This window comes from Akebia trifoliata, chromosome 6 (assembly GCF_017979445.1).
Source record: "Akebia trifoliata isolate Shusen 1 chromosome 6, ASM1797944v1, whole genome shotgun sequence".
Classification (NCBI taxonomy): Eukaryota; Viridiplantae; Streptophyta; class Magnoliopsida; order Ranunculales; family Lardizabalaceae; genus Akebia; species Akebia trifoliata.
In genome coordinates this window covers 27,335,524-27,356,542 of record NC_141380.1, presented here as the reverse complement: position 1 = coordinate 27,356,542, position 21,019 = coordinate 27,335,524, and the positions used below count along the sequence as shown (strand labels likewise).

General features: G+C 34.8%; 2 protein-coding genes across 17 annotated transcripts in view; both read right to left on the bottom strand.

Annotated features, from left to right (window-relative positions):
- LOC147400586 (uncharacterized) overlaps window positions 1-6,817 on the bottom strand; it is a 38,907-nt gene extending 32,090 nt beyond the window's left edge. For all 16 annotated transcript variants that reach the window (XR_015179427.1, XR_015179425.1, XR_015179428.1 and 13 more), the window contains exons 1-2: window positions 6,673-6,817; window positions 6,049-6,300 (exon numbers count right to left, since the gene is read on the bottom strand). Coding sequence is in view for 12 of the 16 variants with exons in the window: in XM_086446315.1 (XP_086302441.1) it covers window positions 6,049-6,132 (84 nt within the window). In the remaining 4 variants the exon portion in view is untranslated. The remainder of the gene's footprint in view (window positions 1-6,048; window positions 6,301-6,672) is intronic.
- Window positions 6,818-11,213: 4,396 nt separating this feature from the next.
- On the bottom strand, window positions 11,214-20,119 carry LOC147400585 (uncharacterized). The gene is made up of 14 exons (XM_086446310.1): window positions 19,841-20,119; window positions 19,221-19,355; window positions 18,838-18,985; window positions 18,536-18,618; window positions 17,735-17,794; window positions 17,434-17,646; window positions 16,873-17,001; window positions 16,045-16,713; window positions 15,556-15,748; window positions 15,252-15,445; window positions 13,123-13,227; window positions 12,769-12,908; window positions 11,946-12,224; window positions 11,214-11,845 (listed from the first exon to the last, which is right to left on the bottom strand). Exons 1-14 carry the CDS (start codon window positions 20,072-20,074, stop codon window positions 11,581-11,583), a joined length of 2,847 nt encoding a protein of 948 aa, XP_086302436.1. The 5' UTR covers window positions 20,075-20,119; the 3' UTR covers window positions 11,214-11,580.
- Between the last annotated feature and the right edge of the window lie 900 nt (window positions 20,120-21,019).

Sequence of the window (21,019 nt, the reverse complement as noted above, 5' to 3'; positions counted from 1 at the left end):
GGTGTAAAAACTTCGAAACCGGTTTCTTACTCGGACCGTGACCAACCCGATGAGTATTGATTCAATCTTCGGTTAGATATCTGAAACAGGACCGATTTTTACACGCAAACCTAGACTGAAACCCGCAAACCTGGTTTTAGAAGTCCAATAATCTTGAAAATTGTTCCGACTTTTTTTCAATTTTTTATTTCAAATTTTTTTTGAATAGTGGGCAGTGTGCCTGACGTTAAGTCTAATTGGATTTGGGGTATCGTTGGCAATTTTAACACAACCCATGAACGCGACTCAAAAATGACAAAATTAGTAGGTTTGGGTCAAAAGCCTAATTGGATTTGGGGTATTATTGAAAAATTTTAAGGTTAAAAGAGTAAAAGACGAAAACCAATAAAGTGGGTTAAAGGAGTAAAAGAGAAAATATAGTAAAGTTATAGGGGTGAAGTGTATAGAAAATAAATTGGGTCCCACAAAACTATAGCTTGATGGGAGGGTTAAGGGAATAAAAGTGAAAAAAAAAAGTTGGAAGAGTATTATTAATTAATTTTGAGGTTAAAGGAGTAAAAGATGAAAATAATAAAATAGATTAAAAGGGGAAAAGATGTTATATAATAAAATTAGATGAGTGAAAATAAAGTTAAGTGGGGGTAAAAAGAAAAAGCAATAAAGTGGGTCCCACACAAAGGTTTGTGTCACAACTATACCAACTCAGTTGTGTTTTATTATATAGATATATAACTTTTGAGACTTGGGAAACATGACGTTAAGTACTTTTTAAAAGTTTGAAAAAATGCAATGCTTTCAAATTTTATGGATTTTGGGTTAAAACCCATACCGGAACTGTTTGGACCCGATTTCGGGTTTACCTTTAGGGCATCAATTTTGGGTTCAACCTAGACTAGTTAGTTCGGTCCAAAGTTTGATTTGCCCCCAAACCTGTCCAAGACCCGTTAATCCGATTTTGTTCCGATACAGGTTACCCAGTTGAACACCCCTACCTAAATACATGTTCTAGGACCCCCCAACCCAAACCCAGCTTGGTCTAGATCCTAACCCTATGCATCTTATTATGCTCCTACTTAACAATTCAAATCCACAACCCGGAGGTCATTGTCGGATACGAATGGATATCAATAGGGGTGTTCAATCGGGTAACCCAAATCGAACCGAAACCAGTTTATTGGGTTCAAGCCGGTATGGATTTTGACCCGAAATCCATTTTCAAATATTTGAAAAAATTGCATTTTTCAAATATTTGAAAAGTACATAGTATCACAATTCCCAAGTCCCAACAGCAATATATATAACCCAACAGCTATATATCTATATAATAAATACAACTGAGTTGGTACAGTTGTGAGGCACAAACCTTGGTGTGGGACCTACATTTTTTTTTTCTCTTTACCCCCTCAACTTCATTTTCACTCCTCTAACTTTTTATATTTCCTCTTTTACCCTTTTTAACCTATTTTGTTATTTTTCACCTTTTACCCCTTTAACCTCAATTTTTTTTAATAATACCCTTTCAATTTTACTTTTTTCACTTTTATGCCCTTAACCCTCCCATCAAGCCATTGTTTTATGGGATCCACTTTATTTCTTTTACACTTCAACCCCTATAACTTTACTATATTTCCTCATTTACTATTTTAACCCACTTTGTTATTTTTCATCTTTCACCCCTTTAACCTTACAATTTTCAATAATACCCCAAATCCAAATAGACTTAACTCAAACCCATTAATTTCGTGTCGTGTTAAAATTGCCACCACCTACTCCAATTTTATTATTTTCGCTTTTACCCCCTCAACTCGAGAGAGGATGCTCGTGCCATAAGCAGAGGAAAACTCTAGTATATATATAAGGGGAATGTTAACATCCAATACCTCATGGGGGATGTTAGCATTGTTCACTACATTCACTTCCCAATAGTACCCCTCCCCATTTTTTCTTTTAGTGAAAAAGATAGGGGTATATTGGTCTTTTATACATAATAAATGCTAAAGGCATTTTAGTATTTTGATTTAAATGGTTTCTTTGTAGTAAATGCTTTGGCAATCAATGCCAACATAATAAATGCATTTATTAAGGACATAATAAATGTATTTATTATGCAAAAGACTAACATACCCCGTTTTTTCACTAAACAACAAAATGGGGAGGGGTGTTATTGGAAAAAAAATTCAGAACTGACCGTTGGAGTTCTAAAATTTGGGTCAAAAGGGGTTCGAAATCGAGATAGCAGGTTTCGATTCGGGTTTGCGAGTAAAATCAATCCGGGTTCAATTCGGTTTCAAACACCCAACCTAAGACCAAACCAATATTCATTGGGTTGGTCATGGTCCGAGAAAGAAACCGGTTTGGTTTTCGAGTTTAAAAACAAGTCCAAGTTGACCCACATTACCGGTTCCAGATTTTTTGAACACCCCTACATCTTAATATGATCCTACTATGGCAATCCGAACCCACAACCTGTAGGCCAATACAATTGGAACAAATGCCCAACCGGACCCATATACCCCTTGGACCCGAATTGGTCTATATATCCTCGATCCACACCTTATGCATTTTATTATGCTCTTACTTTAACATCCAAACCAACAACCCATTATGAGATATGGTTAGATCCCAATTTCCAACATAGGCCCACCAACCTAAATACATGTTCCAAGACCCCGAACCCAGATCGAATCCGTCTAGATACCCTAGACCCATATTCTATGCATCTGATTATGCTCTTAAATTTAGAGAAATTCTATGCATCTAGATACCTTGCAACACACCAATCATTATGAAATTAAGTAGTTGTCTATACTTTATAGGTGTGTTATAAATAAAAAATTGGTGCGTTAAAAGCAACTATTTAAATTCAACAATTCAAACCCACAACAAACAGGTATTGTTCGGGTCGGATATCGGGTCTGATTAAACCCATGAAAAAGACAGCTCATGCTCAACAATGAAATGAGTTCAATATAGGGGTGTTAATGGGTCGGTTCTGGTTCCAAAATAAATGGAACCAGAACTGCCAAAAATAATGGATACCCATCGGTTCCGGCTCTCAAGAATTGAATGACAAAAAAAGTATTTCAAATCATTATAAAAAAAAAGTTCCCTTCAAAAAAAATTAACATATTATCAACAAAATTGTTCACTTAGTTATAATTTGTTATACTTAAGATACAAAATAATTATTTTTTTCAAAAATAAAATTTTATCTTTGTTAAAATTAATAATTTTTTAGAAGAGTAACTCATTTTAAGGTTCAATCAATAATTTATACGAAAAACTAAAGAATTTTATATAACATGCATTTATTTTTTAAATAAAAAATACCTTAAATCATCTATATAATGGACAGAAATGACAAAATAAATCGGTTTGCGGGTACCCATTGGCTAGAACCTAACGGTTCCGATTCCTATTGGTTTGATTCCATTTTAGATCGGGCTCTAATCGGTTCCAATAAAAAGGGATCCGGAACCGGGGTATTTAGTTCCAATTCCGGTTCGATTTTGGTTAAATGGGTAGCCATTGACACCCTTAGTTCAATATGAGTAAATTATCCATACTGTAGTGCCCGCAACCAGAAATACTACAATGATAAGGCTTCCTGAGAACAAAAAAAAAATTGAAACACTAATAATCTGTGTCAAAATCAAGAAAGAAAAAAAAAAAAAACATACAAATTCATAAAAAAAACAAAAAATTTTGTGAAAATCTCGATGAATTGACCTAGTTCTCTCTTCAAAGTGACTTGATTTAGATTTGAAAATAGCCTCTCAAGCTCTTCTATGGATTGTTTCTGAGAAGAACATTTTAGGGTTTTTGAAGTAGAGGAAAAACGACGACACGAAGAAGAAGAAGAACGGAACCAAAACGTTTCAAAGATTTTTGTTTGAGGAAGAATATTGTGGGTGATTGATGAAAGCTTTCTGTTAGGGACTAAAAGTGAAGGTATATGAAGAGAGAGGGAGGAGAACCGCATTTTGAATTTCCGGAGGACTGATGGCAAAAATGTGGGTTTTGGTCAAAGGATGAAAGGTTCGTAACGTTCGTTTGTAAGAGGAAGTTGTGGATAGACTAGACCAATAGGATTTTTTACACTCCATTTTTGTTGGACAAGCAGTGTCCAAACATATCAATGAAATAGGAACATTTGGAGTCGATTTCTTTTTCAAAGTAGTCTATAGTTGACTCACTAACGAACATGCTGGCCAAGTTGAGTGGGGGTGGGGCATTGTGCTTGATTTTCTATAGTGAATTTGTGTTGATTTCTTTTCTTTGGACTTCGAGCTTGATCGGCTAAGAAGGATTTATTGACTTCTGAAGATGGGTTTTTAGGCTTAATCTTCTCTTGAATCGGAGTCTAAGTCTATCTTGAAAAACCTTGTTTCGTTTTTGGATAAGGGTTTGAGAGCTTTTTATTCTCCAAAAAGAGAGCTTCTGTCTTCTGAGAGAAAGTGATCTCGAGAACTTCAAATGAGGGAAGCTTTCATATTTATAGACTTAGGGTAATTTGACTTTCCAACTATACTCTTGACTTAATGAGCTTTGATTAGTTGGTCTAAAGGTTAATTTGGTCCAATTCCATTTATGAGGACTTTATGGATTTTTGGCGGCCTTCACTTATACATTTGGGTATATAGCCCTTTAACGTGGATCACTTTAACTTTTCTCTGATAATGGAATTTATCTACAAAAATCACAACCCAACCCAAAACAGTAGGGGGGGCGTACCTAGTTAATAGCCCTAATTTGGATGTGCGGGCCGATTTATGATTTTTAGGGACTTTCTTGTGCTTTATGAAATTTGTAAGAACCTTCATAAAATTTTGATGCCACGCCAACAAAACGCTAATCTCCTCTATTGGTTGGACTTTTCAATCTCTCCATCGTCTATATTTTTCAGTTATCCATTCAAGCAACTCTCTCTCTCCAACAAATGAAATCAAATCGATCTCCACAACTTAGTAAAGAAGAACTGGAATTGAACGAATTTACGTAACTACTCAAATCAAATTGGAATCAAATCGATCTCTACAACTTCTTGATTGTCCAGGAAGGAGTGCAACAAGAACATTTTTTTAGGGAGGAATTGTTTGTCATAGATCTCTCAATAAAAGTATTGCAGAACAAATAAATATAACCTTGGCAAGCAATGGTCAATCCACAAGGACAATAGGGTTTCATTATTCTAACGTTAAACAATGAGGGAATAGAAAACTAAAAACACTTTCTTTTGATGATATCATTCACTAAACTAAAAAGAGTATCGTAGCTAATGAAAACAATAATGTAAAATTTAGATCAGTCCATTCCACCATAAACAAATAACCAACTTAGATTACCTAAAGTTGTTTCTTTTGTCTCGATCCAATCAGCAAACTAATGTTATGGATCAGAAATAAATCAATGAAAGTACATTTTATACAAAGAAACCTATGAATCATTTTTGTTAGACAAAAACAAACCTATAATTGATGATCTTGGCAGAACATGATTTAACTTGATCTAATCTAAGTTTAAATCATCAAAGTCGAAGTAAATCATTCTAGATCTGAGATTTAACTAATAAAAGAAACCAATTTAAAACAATAATCATTAAAGAAACAAGACCAGAGATATCTAATTTGACCATCTTGCTCTTGGCTTCCTCGACCTCTCTAATGGAGGGATTAACCCTACATCATTGCAAGTCAATATCAGAATAGCATAAATAGATAATAGAAAAAAATAAATGAAACTGAAACTTTTTTTTTATTGATCTTGAACTGATGCTTGGATGTACAACTCCCTTCCTTGATTACAAAGCAATGAGCAAAAAGAATCCATGAAGTTCAGTTTTTCTCTCCTATTTATAGAAAGCATTAGGGTTACCAAGAATCCTCCGAAGATCTTTCGATATCTTTTAGGCATGCCAATTCTCCAACTTACTTCAGACCTAACACTTAGCACTACTATTAAAATGCAAATCAAATGACAAAACCATCTCCCATGCCAATTCGTAAAGGATCATTATGCAGAACCAACGAGTAAGAAAGCAGTACTTACCTTGCCACAGACTGGACATTTTTCACTTCTCTCCATCCACTCATATATACAACCAACGTGGAAATGGTGAGAACATCCGATCATAATTTTGGGGTTTTGTAAAGTATAACCCCCGATTTTATGAGAAAATTGAATGAAATGGTATCTTGAGCCCCAAATAGGGCGAAGAACTCATGTCTGATCCCACCTCTTGAGACAAGTCCTTCCCGTGGAAAACGGAAACATCTTGGATCTACATCGTAAGGTAAAGGCCTTGGAGGAGAGCAAAAAACATGAATTATTATTAAAATTCAAAACCACATAAAAATGATCTAAACGAAAGAGGAAAAAGAAGAAGATACCCACCTTCAAGAACTCAATTATTTCATAGATTTATGTAATTTTAACAGATATAATACTTTAGAAGGGATTCTTTTCAACATTAGGGGAAAAAAAATTTAACAAATTATTCAAATAACAAAATAGAATGGATTCTCATATACAAACAGATAAACAAGGGGAAATTCAGTAAAACTTCTCCTTCTGAGAATGGCATACAATTAAACAAAAACATATCCAAAAACAATCTTAAATCCATAAAACCAAAGAAACCCATTCAGTATCAGTAAAACGAGCAAGATGTACCTGTAGATAGAGAGAGGTGACCGATACGTTACAAATCTAGAATTGTCCATTAAAATTAAAAGGACCATCACAACTCACAACGAGTAGACTGTTTTTAAGAAGAACCTGTTGGGCTTTATGGAGCCTAATTATATTTGATCCGATTGACGACCCGATTCGATCCGAATAATGTTGTGTGATTTTTTTGATGGGAGATTTTCTAAGGCTTAATCTATGGAGCGGAGGCTTGGGCTGATAGGCCCAAGACGGAGCACTATGGACAAACCTCCTAGGGTCCAAGGGGCAATGCCCCCGGGAATTATTATAATTTTTTTTTGTTGCCCGTTTTGTAGTTCATTGTGAATCTTGTACGCACTATATAGAAATCGTTTTTGGTGATTAGATTTTTTTTTTTTTTTTTTTTTTACGTAGTCTTGGTTGTCGTTTTTGAGACTGTAGCCACACTTTTATTTTCTTCTTGATAATAGTGAAATCTCTGCAATTCCGTGGACGTAGGCAAATTGTCGAACCACGTAAATATTATCTTGTGTGTGTGATTGTTTTTTTTTTTAACGTATGTTTTTTCTCTATTTTTCTTCTCACAGGTTAAGAATTTTAAGTTGAATTCCCTACAGAACCCAGTTGAACTACTCTTACTAAGCTAGTAAGGATTTCACCGTTACTAAGTGTGTGTTTGGTAACACTTTTGAAGTTTGGATAGAGGTGGCCCACCTTTAAAATTTTGACTTTAGAAGTTTTATTTTTGTTTGTTTTAGTTCAGATTTCAGACTTTAAAATCAAAATTCAGAAGTTTTGAATCAACGATGAAGAGATGCTTTGAAATCTGATTTCTAGTTTTAGATATTAGATGTTTCCAAACTTCAGACTTCAGTCTTTAGAAGTATTACCAAACATAGCATAAGGGTACTTGGGCTCACCTTGTGACATCCAAAAACATGATCCAATGTTTCAAGGCCTTGTAAGGAGTTCTCGATTAAAAATAATAATAATTTGGGCTTGATCTAAGGTTTTGAAAAGGGACAGCTACCAAATATCCACTCTCAAATTTAAATATGAATAATAATTTTTTTTTTAAGTTCATAGAATTTTGTGCTCTGCATTCCTATGGAATTAGATCATGTTTTTAGATGTCATGAGGTAAGCGCATCGACTCTTGAAAAGATTTGAAATATTTTTAAGTTCGTAAAGCTACACTCACTCTTTAATATACATACGTTTCCTTATTTGTAATATCTCCCTTAACTCACTTAACTGACAAAAAATATTCTATAATGCTCACTATCAAAAAATTTTTCTTCTAAATTTTCATGAAAAAAATATGCCCTATTCTCCATAATGTTCAAGAAACTTAAAACAACCAGTTGTGGTTTCATCTTTCCGACAATATATTATCTTTCGAAGCAAAGTAAACAATTAATAATTATGTAGAAAGGTATAAAGTAGTAAGTTAAAAATTAAAAATAAATCAAAAAAAAAATTAACCCATTTTCAAAATTGTTAGGGAAGGATGAAAAAATCCCTTAAACTGTGTTTGGATTGAGAGAAGAGAAAAGAAAATAATTGAGTTTCTCTCCATTTCTCTTGATTGGATTGTTAAGTGGGGAGAGAAGAGAAAAGAATTGGAGAGAAGAGGAGAGAGAAAAATGTAAGTTTTCTTTCACTTAAAAAATGGAGATAAACCCTTTTAAAATATTTTATAATGCCAACTCTCCCTCTAACTCTTTTTAAGATATTTTAAAATTTTATAGTTGTCCTAAGTTATCTCATGTCATTCCAAACATGGTAAAGAGAAATTGAGTTTCTCTTCTCTTCTCTCCATTTCTCATGTTTGGATTATTAAGTGAGGAGAGAAGGAAAAAGACCGGAGAGAAGAGAGAAAAAGAGGTGGGTTTTCTCTCTCCAAAAATGGAGAGAAGAGGAGAGAAATGGAGAGAAAATATTTTATAATACCAACTCTGCCCCTTTTGACATGGGTCTCTTTGGTTTTATGGATTTAAGACAGTTTTTGGATATCTTTTTGTTTAATTCTATATCATTCTCAGAAGGAGAAGTTTTACTTCCCCTTGCTTATCTGTTGTATATAAGAATCCATTCTATTCTGTTATTTTAATAATTTGTTAGATTTTTTTCCCCTAATTTTGAGAAGAACCCCATCTAAACATGGTATTAAAACTCGGTTTCACGTCTCGTCTCATCTAGGCCCGATACCGAGTAGTCTTCGACAAGTTTTCCGATATGTTTGAGACGTCTCGAGAGACAAATCAAAAAATTAAACGTGAGTTCTAAATCTTGGTCAAAAAAGTGACTTTGTAAGTTGGTCTCGTTCAGCTCTAATACCGAGTTAACTCAAGTTATACGTCTTGGTCTCGGACGAGTTTTAAAACCATGCTTCTAAAGTATTATATCTGTTAAAATTACAGAAATCTATGAAATAATTGAGCTCATGAAGCTGGGTATCTTCTTCTTTTTCTTCTTTCTTTTAGATCATTTTTTTGTGATTTTGAATTTTAATAATAATTCATGTTTTTTGCCTTTTTGTGATATTGAGAAAAATCCCTTCTAAACTAAAAAGGGTATCTTTTAAAATGACATAAATCTATGAAATAAGTGAGTTTTGGATTTGGGGTATCCCCCCTTTCAATTGTTTATTTTTATTTTTTTTAGGGGTTTGGATATTATTTTGCCCTGTTATTGACATTGGCAAAAGATCTGTTTTCTTTTATTTATTTATTTATTTATTTATTTATTGTTTTAAATAACAAATAGTGTAGATTACAATTTCTAGTAGTTTTGGATGTCTATTGTGAGATATAATTGAGTTTTTTTTATAATAAAAAAAAAAACATTTACATCAGCTCATGGACCTCTAGCAACATTAATATTCAATTTGGATAGAAGAAGTATCAATCTTCGATTTCAGATACTAATCTTCTTGTTAATTTCTCTTCTTTGACAATTTTTAGGTGTATGATTGTGAGGTTACAACATAATTGAAGTAACGTTACAAAATGAGTTGGATTGCTAGTATTGTCATATTAGGGTTTTGAAAGGATCTTATAAACTTTCATGGTGTCTTTGGATTGAGAGAAATGGAGAGAAGAAAAGTTTAAAAAAAAAGTGAATTTCTTTCCATTTCTCTTGTTTGGATTGTCAAAGAGAGGAGAGAAGAAAAATAATGGAGAGAAAAAACGATTTAATTTTTTCCCCTCTTTTTTTCTTTCCAAATTAGAGAGAAGAAATGCTCATGACTAATAAGAGCACTAAAACAATACAACTCTACACTTTTTTCTCCACACTATTTTTTATTATTATTTATGAATAATGATTTTCTGACGCACCCCCTCTAACATATGCCCCTTGACGTGGCATGGGCTAAAATCATAAATCTTTTTTCTTCAAATACACAGCCGCATAGATTTATGGGATGTGCAATTGTGTATCCCAAGAAAAAGATCTATGGTTCTAACCCATACCATGTCATGGAGTGTATGTCAAAGGGGTTGTCAAAAAATCACAGACTTTCTTTATTGTTAAACCAACCAAGATGGAATTTCTTCTCTTTTCTTTCAATAAGTTTATTTTCTCTTCATTTCTTTCAACTGCAACTCGCAGAGGTTGGGGATCAATAAGTGCCCCTCCCAAAATTCACAAACACCAACCCGCACCCTCGCCCAATCCGACCTCGGGCATGAAATGCTCAATCCAAACCCTAGCCAAGTCAAATTGGTCCGATTAATTCACTCCTCATTAATACTAGGTAATTTAGTACGGGTAAAGGTTCATATAAAGATGTGTGATGCATATAAAAAAAACTTAAAATTTATAAATACTTTTCCTAAAATTGTGTTTCAAAACTTTATATACTAAAAATTATAAGCAAATTTAGAAAAAAAATAATAAAATTAACTAAAATAAATATTTTTATATTAATAATCATAATTTTCAATAAAAGAAAAAACATTTGAAACTATAATATTTGTGACAATATAGAATTATACTTAAGACAAAGCAATTATTTTTCTAATGAAAATAATCATACATTAGTTTTAATATATAGATAAACAAAAACATACATATTGAACTATGAATTATGTGTGAAAGAAACATGGATAAAAAAATATTTTTAAATTATAATTATATTAAGTTCAAGTTCGAGCAAATCGGGTTGGCCGATACCTATGCCCATGCCCAAAAGAGTGACCCGTAATTTTACGTAAGATACCATCATCACATCACATAGTTTCCCATATCAACTCAAAAGCTTTGAGTTATATGTAACTTCAAATATCGGAAGCTACCCATTCATGAGGGAGCAATCCCAACTGGTAAGGAAAGTAACACAAGTTGTCATCGACCAGCTTCTAACGTGAAATTGCTAATCCTACCAAGGCAGCTCTAACCTACAAATCCAAACAAAAAACAGCAGCTCTGAAAGCTCTAATAATCTTACATGACGCCACGAGAATTTGTTAAATTCTAGAAGAAGGGGAACCTCTTGGATGCCTGCCTTTCCACTTTGAATCCCTCAAAACCTTCCATCGTTCATAGGCTAAATGTTAAACCACATAGAATCTCAAGGCTTATAAATTATATGCGACATTAAAAATGCCTCAGAAACATTCTGCAGTTGTGGCAGGACCCTGTTTTGAACCTATTTTCCAGAAAACATTTGCCCAAAGCAATCCTTGTTTTTATTGTGTCAATGATGTACATCATAAACTGAAGCTCACAGAGAGCAAACATGAAAATTTCCCACAAAAAAATATATATAACAGCAATAGTTAGACAATAGGTTCAAACTACCGCTACAAAAATTGTAAGAAGCTATGACACATTACCTTGAGCTTCTCAGGAAAGCAAGATAAAAGGGGCAGGAAGCAAGTAAAGCGAAAAAAGCTGAGGCAAGCTTCATCTCTTTCTCTTCCCACCTTTCCCCAACTGCCCAGATTTGAAAGCATGCTCTTGTTCTTGGAGAAAAGCCCTTGCCTTTCCATATTTCTCAGCCCTTTCCTCTTCCAGTAATGCCCTATCCTTCTCCCTCACCTCAAATAAGAAATGATTATCTTTCCGAAGTTCACGAGCAGCCCCTTTAGCTTCCTGTTTAAGGAGCTTCTTCAACTTCTTCCTCTCAACCCGTTCACGGTCTGGATCATAATCTCTACCCTTCACAAAGCTGCACAACAAGGTAATTCATTAGTTACACACTTGTACTCAACCACAAATTTCAAGATGCTTATAAGCTGAGGTGGAAAATAGGAGTTTCAGAATAATACTTCTCCTCAAATTTTGGATTTAGTTGCTTGATTGGCACTGGCTTTTGCTTCCGCATTTGAAGGGGTTGACGTAGCATGTGATGCTCATCAGCTTTCCTCTTTATGAGAAGAGCAACATCTTTAATATTATCTTGTAAGACATCTGGCATGTTTTCTTGATTTATCATTTCATGTAATGATGCAGAAATTGGCAAGAATATTTCAGGGAAGGAATTATATCCTTCATATATATTAATAAATCCTCCTAGTGTTTCAATCACCGACATAAGCACACTAGCCCTGCAGTTAATACATCAAGCATGCAATTAAGCCAATAGTATAATTATAAAACAAATACAAAAACAAAGACATTTGTATAGAACTAATAAAGCAAGGGGCCAGCCCCTAGGTAGATGGTGGCATAGCCCAACCCCCATGGACCAATCTGCGTGTTCATCAACCAAGCACGACTTCGACATGAAATTACAGGAGAAACACATTTTTTATGGACAATCATCTAACTAATTCATTTTTTGTTGCAAATATGGCATATTTGTATTGAACATCCAAAAGAAAGTGGTTGTCAAATGGTTAGGTTTGTATGGGTGGCGCAACTATTGGGCTATGGCCAATCCAAGAGGCATCGTATTGATTGGTCGGTCCAGAGAGAGTTACTCTCTCACACACAGATACAGAGTTATAGACCAATCGATGCATACAGAAGGTGAAAGCTCTACTCTCACATCGTGACAGATGACAAAGTATTATCAGTAGCTACCAAAAAGCACCCAACAATTATTATTTTTTTCTTTTCATAAATAAAAAGCAACCAACAATAACTGACCTGAAATTATCAGAACTGAAAAAAGGAGAGTCACCCGGCATGTTCATGACAGAGAGAAAATCTAGAGTATGAATCTCAGATACTCGACCATGTAATAGCAGCCAGGGCTTGAGCATTTTGAGTTCCGAAAGATAATAAAACTGTTACACAATAATAAAAAAATTAACATGACTTTGCAGTAGGGGGATGAGATTTGATCCAGTGACCTCATGGTTGAGCGCATTTACATCAACCATTCTTGTTAAGAGTTTGAACCACAAAACATACCGGTTTATTGAAGAAGTATAAACTTTCAGTGGCATGTGGTATCTAAGTTACGGAGCATATATAAAAGATTTCAACTTGGAGTGGTACCTGGGTATGCTTTAGCAATCCCGGTCCCATCTCTGACCCTGACATCAGTAGAGTTCGAAGAAATATAATGGCCTCTGGGCAGAACTTGTGGTTTTGTCTAGCGACCTTCAGAAAAAAAAAAAAATAGTGTCAAACAACATACCATTTGCTAACTAGTAACTCATGAGAATGTAAGTAACAACATCAATGATTTGGTCACAATATGGTAGTTCATCATAAATGCTCGTCAAATAGAATAATCATGTAAAGATCATTGTATATGATTCATAATAGATCTGACCAAAGGCCCATCCTACCGCATTCGTGATAGTCCATCCATAGGATGAAACCTAAGTTGTAATTCAATCAGAAGAGAGTGCAAAATACTCTTTTGAGTTCATTATTTGAAGTGAATCTAGATGTGAATAAAACCATGCATTTAAAGAGAAACAAGTGGGGAAAAGATTGAGAAATGAATAGTAAATGGCTGAAGGCACCTTCAATTTTTAATTGTCATGGAAGCGAAAAAAAGGAAATATAGGTCCCTCTAGCAGCTGAGGTGTTTCTATTGAATAATAAAGGAAATGATAGTCGGCATATGAGACTAACTGGTAAGGAAGATTCCAATAAACTGGCAGAAGACAACCCTGAATGAGAACAAATGGGTATCATAATGCATTCCCACAAGACTGATGAGTGGTTGAATACCATCAACAGGATTTTGATGGTTAGATTATAAGTATTTCATTAGGCATGTTCTTGAGAAGAAGAGTGTTCTACAAATGGCTAAACACGGAGAACTAAAATTTACCAGAATGGGGATAGATAGCCCTGGCTATCCATTTTTTTGCTTTTCATCCATAAAGTGAAGTAATTAACTAATTATTTGCAAAAATATGCATACAATTACAAAGAATTCTATCTAATATATTATTATTATTCACAGAGAGAGAGAGAGAGAGAGAGAGAGAGAGAGAGAGTAAATATTGATGAAATGAATGCATCAGTAAATTTGAAGGCATTATGTAAAATATATATATATATATATATATATATAGGGTCCCGTTCAGCACCCTAAGTTTTACCACACACTTTAACAAACGTGTTTTGTCTTACATGGGTTAGAAGTTTTGGAATGGGCTGATTTTTGGTGAGGATGATCTCTATGGTGAGGAGATCATCCTCACCAAAAATCAGCTCATTCCAAAACTTCTAACCCCATCAAAAATGGTTTACAAAAAATGGACGGTCCACGATTTTTCAACGTGTAAACATGGGGCTAAACATTTCGGAATGGGCTGATTTTTGGGGAGGATGATCTTCTAATCATAGAGATCATCCTCACCAAAAATCAGCCCATTCCAAAACTTTTAACCCATGTAGGACAAAAAACGTTTGTTAAAGTGTGTGGTAAAACTTAGGGTGCTGAACATTTCCCATATATATATATGGGTCCCGTTCGGCACCCTAAGTTTTACCACACACTTTAACAAACGCGTTTTGTCTTACATGGGTTAGAAGTTTCGGAATGGGCTGATTTTTGGTGAGGATGATCTCTATGGTGAGGAGATCATCCTCACCAAAAATCAGCTCATTCCAAAACTTCTAACCCCATCAAAATTGATTTACAAAAAATGGACGGTCCACGATTTTTCAACGTGTAAACATGGGGCTAAACATTTCGGAATGGGCTGATTTTTGGGGAGGATGATCTTCTAATCATAGAGATCATCCTCACCAAAAATGAACTCATTCCAAAACTTCTAACCCATGTAGGACAAAAAACATTTGTTAAAGTGTGTGATAAAACTTAGGGTGCTGAACATTTCCCTATATATATATATAAATTTAATAGAATTGCTTAACCACATTGAAAATTAACGTGCACACAGAACCCAAATTACGAGATTCAAATAACCATGAGGAAGAATTCTGCAGAATGCTCCAGTAACACTTAGGCACCATCAATAACCATCTATTAATCGAAAACATGCTGCTCAAGGCTTATGAACAGGTGATAGAGACATAATGCCACAGAAGCACAGATCATATAATATCCAGTATCTAAAGCTATATAGCATCTCAATCTCAGATAAGGATCGCAGAAATTGGAGAGAAAATTGTATGAAGCTTTTGAATAGTGCACGTACAGAGAGAACCATGGAACATAAGAAAAGTCCAACAGCAGCATCACGGCCGGATGTTATTGGACAACGCATCAAATACTCGCCCATTAACAAGATCACTGGTGTCATTACAGCGTGACGGAAGTCAGAACATGGAAATATCATAGACCACAGCCTCAACAGAAACAATGTCTTTAAAGAAGGCCAACAGCTGTTCTCTGCAAGAATTGAAACAGTTCCATGCATTAGTGGGGACATCTGAGCATCAATTAACCAGCTTTGTTAAGATGGAAGTGCCAGTAACTTCTAAAATACATGACTGGCGAACCTGGATTCTTTATATCCTCACAAAACTGAGTACGAATTTGAAGTATCCGCTGACGAGCACATATGGCTGCAAAGTATGGGGTGTCCATGCTCATTTCTATCAATGGCTTGATCAATAAATTCAATAGCTTTAAGTTCAATGGCTTTTTATTTGCTGACACAGCAAAATATTGCAGTAGGACACCATAAAAGACCTACAAAATGACTTCTTTATTTCAGGAACACCGGAAAAGGCAAATGAAGGTCATTTCATAAATTTCACTAAAATCTGTGATAATCAGACACCAAGCCCCTCAAATTACACTTAGGAATCAAGCAAACTCAAACAAGTACCTGGTCAATTAAACTCAGCTAAATCAAGCAAGTAATCAGCTTAGTTTTACAACTAGCTGAATTTCTTAAATGTAAAATAAACTTCTGGAAAAATCTACATCCATATCCGGTTCTGAAACTAGTGATTGGGTTTAGGCTAGGAAGCCAAAGAACATACCTGCATTTTCTTCCGGTTTTCTGCTGCAAGCCTGATCGCATTACATGCACGAATCCGATTTATTGCCTCAACTACTTCAGTGTCAGACCGATTGTCCAGCAAAGAGGATAACTCCGCTAGGCTGTTCGGCACTTCGATTACAAACGGAAGGGCATTACGTTGGGTAGGAGGCTGTTTCCCGCTGGGTCTTGTTTTCTCAGCACTTGAAGCATTTGCATTTTGATTCTTAATTTTTGGTGAAATATTGTCTTTCGCTCCTTGCGTGTCTTTTCCCTCCATCCGTTCTTCTTCTTCTTCTTCTTCATCCAAATCTGTACTCAGATTTTCATCATCACTTTGTTCCCAGTCCTTTAAGGATATTGTCTTCCCAGGTTTGCCATTGTCTTCACTTGCTTCTTCTTGATCACTTTCATCTCCATTACTTTCTGAATCTTCTGAAGAGGTACCTTCTTCTTCACTTTCCATGTTTTCGGTGTCCCTTTGAAGTATCTCATCAATCCATCCCTTTTTATTTCTTGGTTCATCATCAAGAGAGAAGGAATCTCCAAGATCATCCCCAGAAATAGATCTCAATTTCTCAGCTGAAGTTCTATTAGCACCTTCGTGACCATCGCTGCCTTCATCGCTGGAGTCGTCGCCAGTGGCAAGCATCCTTTTTTGACGTTCCTCCTAAACAAACACAAATTATTAAAGGGTAAGGGGGGAAAAAAGCACATTTACACTTTCTAAGTTAACATACAATGTCCTGCTTCTTCAAATAATGATGATAATTATCCTGAAATGACAATGAAAATCTAAAGCTATCTTGCTTCTGATATTGAAACATACCTCCAATCGCTCTAGCCGTTCCCTCTCTTCCTGGGCTATCTCTTCGGGGGTCTTTGTCCTGTCTGATGGGCGAGCACGCATATCCAATGCCATCTCTTTAACAAGCTTGTCATAGGCATCGGGTTGATCCTGTACAAAATAGGAAAAAAAAACACATAAATAAACAGTTATAAACATATGTAAGAAACTAGATTGTCACCACATAATTACAAACAAAAGTCCAAATTCAAAGCAAAAAAATAAAATAAAAATGAGGCAGTATTTTTCTATTTCAATTTTTTCGTAGATGGCTACATCAAAGTGGAAAAGGAAGCTATTTATGGAAAAATTAATACCCACCGAAGACACAATATTAATCATTTTTTATCTGTAAAAACTGTATGCATACATTAGAAAGGAAAGACCATATCAACACATTGTACAAAAGAAGTGGCTATTTAGCTAGAGAGCACCTCGCATAGCCAGAAAAAGCGCCTCATTAGACAATGACAATGAGTAATATTACACTCTCTCTAAGAGGGAAGACAGTTATAGATACCCTCCATCTGATTAAAGTCATACCTTAGTAGAAGATTCTTTGTTCAGAGTAGTAGATAATTTGTCTTTCTTCATAGAATCTTTTGAGTTGCCCTTGTTCAAAAGAGCCTTCAAAGCATTCATCTTGCTTGGTTGAGTCAATGATAACAACATCTCAGACTGCACTAAAGATGTAAAGTCTTTGTCTAATTGATCCATCAAGTGTTCGTTTTCGTCCTTATCCTTTGCTTTCTGGGCCTGAAATGGAATATCAAGTAACAAAACTGAATTGAAGTATGCACATTTATATAAAAGTGTTGCTTATATAACAAAATGAATCAACTACCTTGAAGAATTTGCTCTTTAAAATGATCTCCTCCATTACTTCTTTTTTGCTTTTGTGCTTCTGCAAGGGAAGTACATACGGTAATGTCCAAAAGCTATATCTCAAACATCATCAATAAATAAAATAGAAAAAGTTGATAAAATCATTTCCCTAAAATGAGAAAGAAACATTATTCAGAAAATAGCTCATTTATGGAATAGGTATAGTTTTGCAAGGATCAAGAAACATAATCAAATACTCATAGAACAATGCAATACTAATTATGAGGAGACAATTGCACCATAAAGATCAAGCCTGGTGCTGTTGACTCAAAACATGTTATGCAATCAATTAAAATAAATGCCAGAATGGATTCATCATCAATTACCATCAAAGCATTATCCCAAAAATTCAGTCAGTTGAATAAATCTTAACATCCATTAGAAGGTGCCAGCTAGCGTAGTTTGTAAAGTCTATTGGTATATATATATATACCACTTTTGATGGGGTTAGAAGTTTATATAAGGAGTGGTTCATGGGACAACAATTGTGACAACATCTATAACAACAGTTTTTGTCTTATATGGCTTAGAAGTTTCGAAATGGGCTGATTTTTGGTGAGGATGATCTCCTCACCATATAGATCACCCTATACCTATAAAAAAAACGTGCGATGTTGCTAAACCCTAAAACAAGTTCCCCATGCTTCTGATTAGAATAAGGAATAGCTCATACAACTTAGTGATCATGAACTAGAATAGATGCATAAGATAATGTGTGAACAACATGCACTAAAATCATTTTGAAGTAAAGGACTTTTACATTTTCCTCTCCTTCCATCAACCCAGTTTCTGATAGACTATGCACATTATGACCATTAACTTGCTTCAAGATGGTTGAATTCTCTGTACAGAAAAGAAAGAGGTTATTAGTTTAGTGCCACTCAATCCTGTAATTCAAAAGAAGCCGGAATCAATTAACACATACTGCCTGGTTTTGCAAATATTCAAAACGATGGTTTACCATATGAAAACTAAGACTCAATAATATGACACCCATCTAAATTGACTACTAATTAGCTTAAAAAATAATAACATTGGGCAATATATGAAACATAGACATACTCTCTATCTCATCTGTATCTGCATCATCATCTGGTGACATTACATCCTCAAAATCATCCCTTTCTGAAAAGAAATCACCACCATGAATTGCACCATCTTCTTCTTCTCCATCAGACAAATTATATTTGCTTTTCTTGTTCAACTTTAGCTGAAAAAATTATAAGATGATAACCAGTTTAAGAATCATTGAATATTTAACATAATAAGAACCCAAATTATCCATGATTTTGAATATGAATAGTTTAAAAAATCACAACAACAACAACAACAAAAAAAAAAGCAGACTTTAACGATTAAGATTAATGTAAATCTCTTAATCAACTTAAAACAACTAAACATAGAATCCAAACATAAAAACAGATATATAATCACACACAGCATACCTGACGCTCACGCTGGAAACGTAAAATGGCCTTATCGAACTCCCCAAGTTCATCATTTTGCTCCCCAATTCGCTTATCCACGAATACAGAGGACTTTCCACTTTGTTCATATTCCTTCAACAGAGTGTTTTTCCTCTGTTGTTAAAGCAAGTTTGGCATCAGTCAGTGAAAATGCAGGAATCAGATATTAAACTACGTGGATTTCAATCCACAGAAAAAGAAAATTAGAAGAAGAAAATTGCAAAACTATTTAAAACAGTGTAAGTGATGAACCAAAATCGTTTATTTTCATGATAATCTTTTTAGACAACAAAAATCACAAAACCGCAAAATCAATTCTCTTGAATCTCCTCATCCAGCATCCTATTTAACTCCACATGAACTATAAAGGAAAGCTTCGAAATTTGAGGGGGGGGGGGGGGGGGGGGGGGAAGCTAAATTTTCACTACTTATAATAAAATTTGATTTGATTTTAACATATAAAGACTCTTGAAGTGAGAACTTGATTAAAAATAAAACTGTAAGTCTGTAACTCACGAATATCTGAAGAACTAAAAAGTACAAGTAACAACAATTACAAAAGAAGATTAAACAAGAATTAAACTGAGAGAAACACTAACCTTTTCGACAGCTCGAGAACGAGTCAAGCCAGTCCGTCGCTCCTCTCCCTTGCGTTTCTTTCCGAGGATATCGAACTTTCTGCGAGACCAGATGGTCTCGAAGGGATTTTCCTTTGAAGACTTCGATTTCATGGCCATGGAGTTCGGACCAGAGAGTAGTTTCTTAGAAGAGCTCTTCTTCTTCTTCTTACTGTTATTGCCATTAGTGTTTGCTTCGGTTCTCTTCTTCGCCATGAAAGCTTCTGAAACTTACAGGTTTGGTGAACTCGTTAGCGAGACAACCATATTTAGGGCATGCAACCATTGTTTTTAAACTCGGTATTTGGTCTCGTCTCGTTCAGCTCCGATACCGAGTTGACTCGAACGATACGTCTCGTCTCGTTCGACATTGAGACAATGATTTTTAACCATTTAAAAAATCAGGAAAAATTCAGAAATGATTCCTATTAAAAATAAATCCAAAAAAAAATATAAAATTAAAAAAAAATCATAATATACTTATGAAAATAAATTGAGTTCCATGTTTTTTTTTCTAAAAAAAGTGTTTATTGTGTTGATGGATGAACAATCACAGCTGCAGTGTTGTTTGTTATGCTTCTTTAAATAGCATTTCGCCCTGTGGAATATATTACATGTTTACATTCTAGAAACAAAGCATGCAATCCATAAATGTTTGCACAGTAATGTTGTTTGTAAGAATGTTTTGTAAATATTTGAAGGCATGGCATGAAGCGCTTTAAAAAAATATAAAATATAAAAAAAGTATAAAATTAAAAAAAAAACTCGGTTATTCTCTTGGTGGAGAAGATGAAAAAATAATGGAGGAAAATCGCTTTGAGGGTGAAATAATTGAGGATTGAGGCAAAATTCGGTTGTCTCGATTAACTCGGACGAGATTTTGAAAATCTCGTCCGATACAACTCGTTTATCTCGTGAGTTAAAACAAAATCTGCGCTGCCTCGTTTATCTCGTTCGTATTGCCCGAATTTTTCGAAAATATCGTCCGAGACGACTTGCTTATCTCACGATATGTGGTCGTCTCATGACACATTGTGAGTTGGTCTCGTTAGATTCTGATACCGAATTAACTCGGGCGATACGTCTCGGTCTCGGACGAGTTGTATGCAACTTGGTCCGGTTCAAGACTTGTATAAAATCGAACCAAACCGAGAACCGAAC

What these genes read in the sequence shown, in the direction of transcription:
- LOC147400585 (XM_086446310.1), bottom strand. Translation starts at nt 20,074, where the DNA reads ATGGCGAAGAAGAGAACCGAAGCAAACACTAATGGCAATAACAGTAAG. An exon ending in TAAAGAGCAAATTCTTCAAG is followed by an intron (nt 17,647 to 17,734) that starts GTAGTTGATTCA and finishes ATTCCATTTCAG; the next exon opens with GCCCAGAAAGCAAAGGATAA. An exon ending in AACGGCTAGAGCGATTGGAG is followed by an intron (nt 16,714 to 16,872) that starts GTATGTTTCAAT and finishes GTGTTTGTTTAG; the next exon opens with GAGGAACGTCAAAAAAGGAT.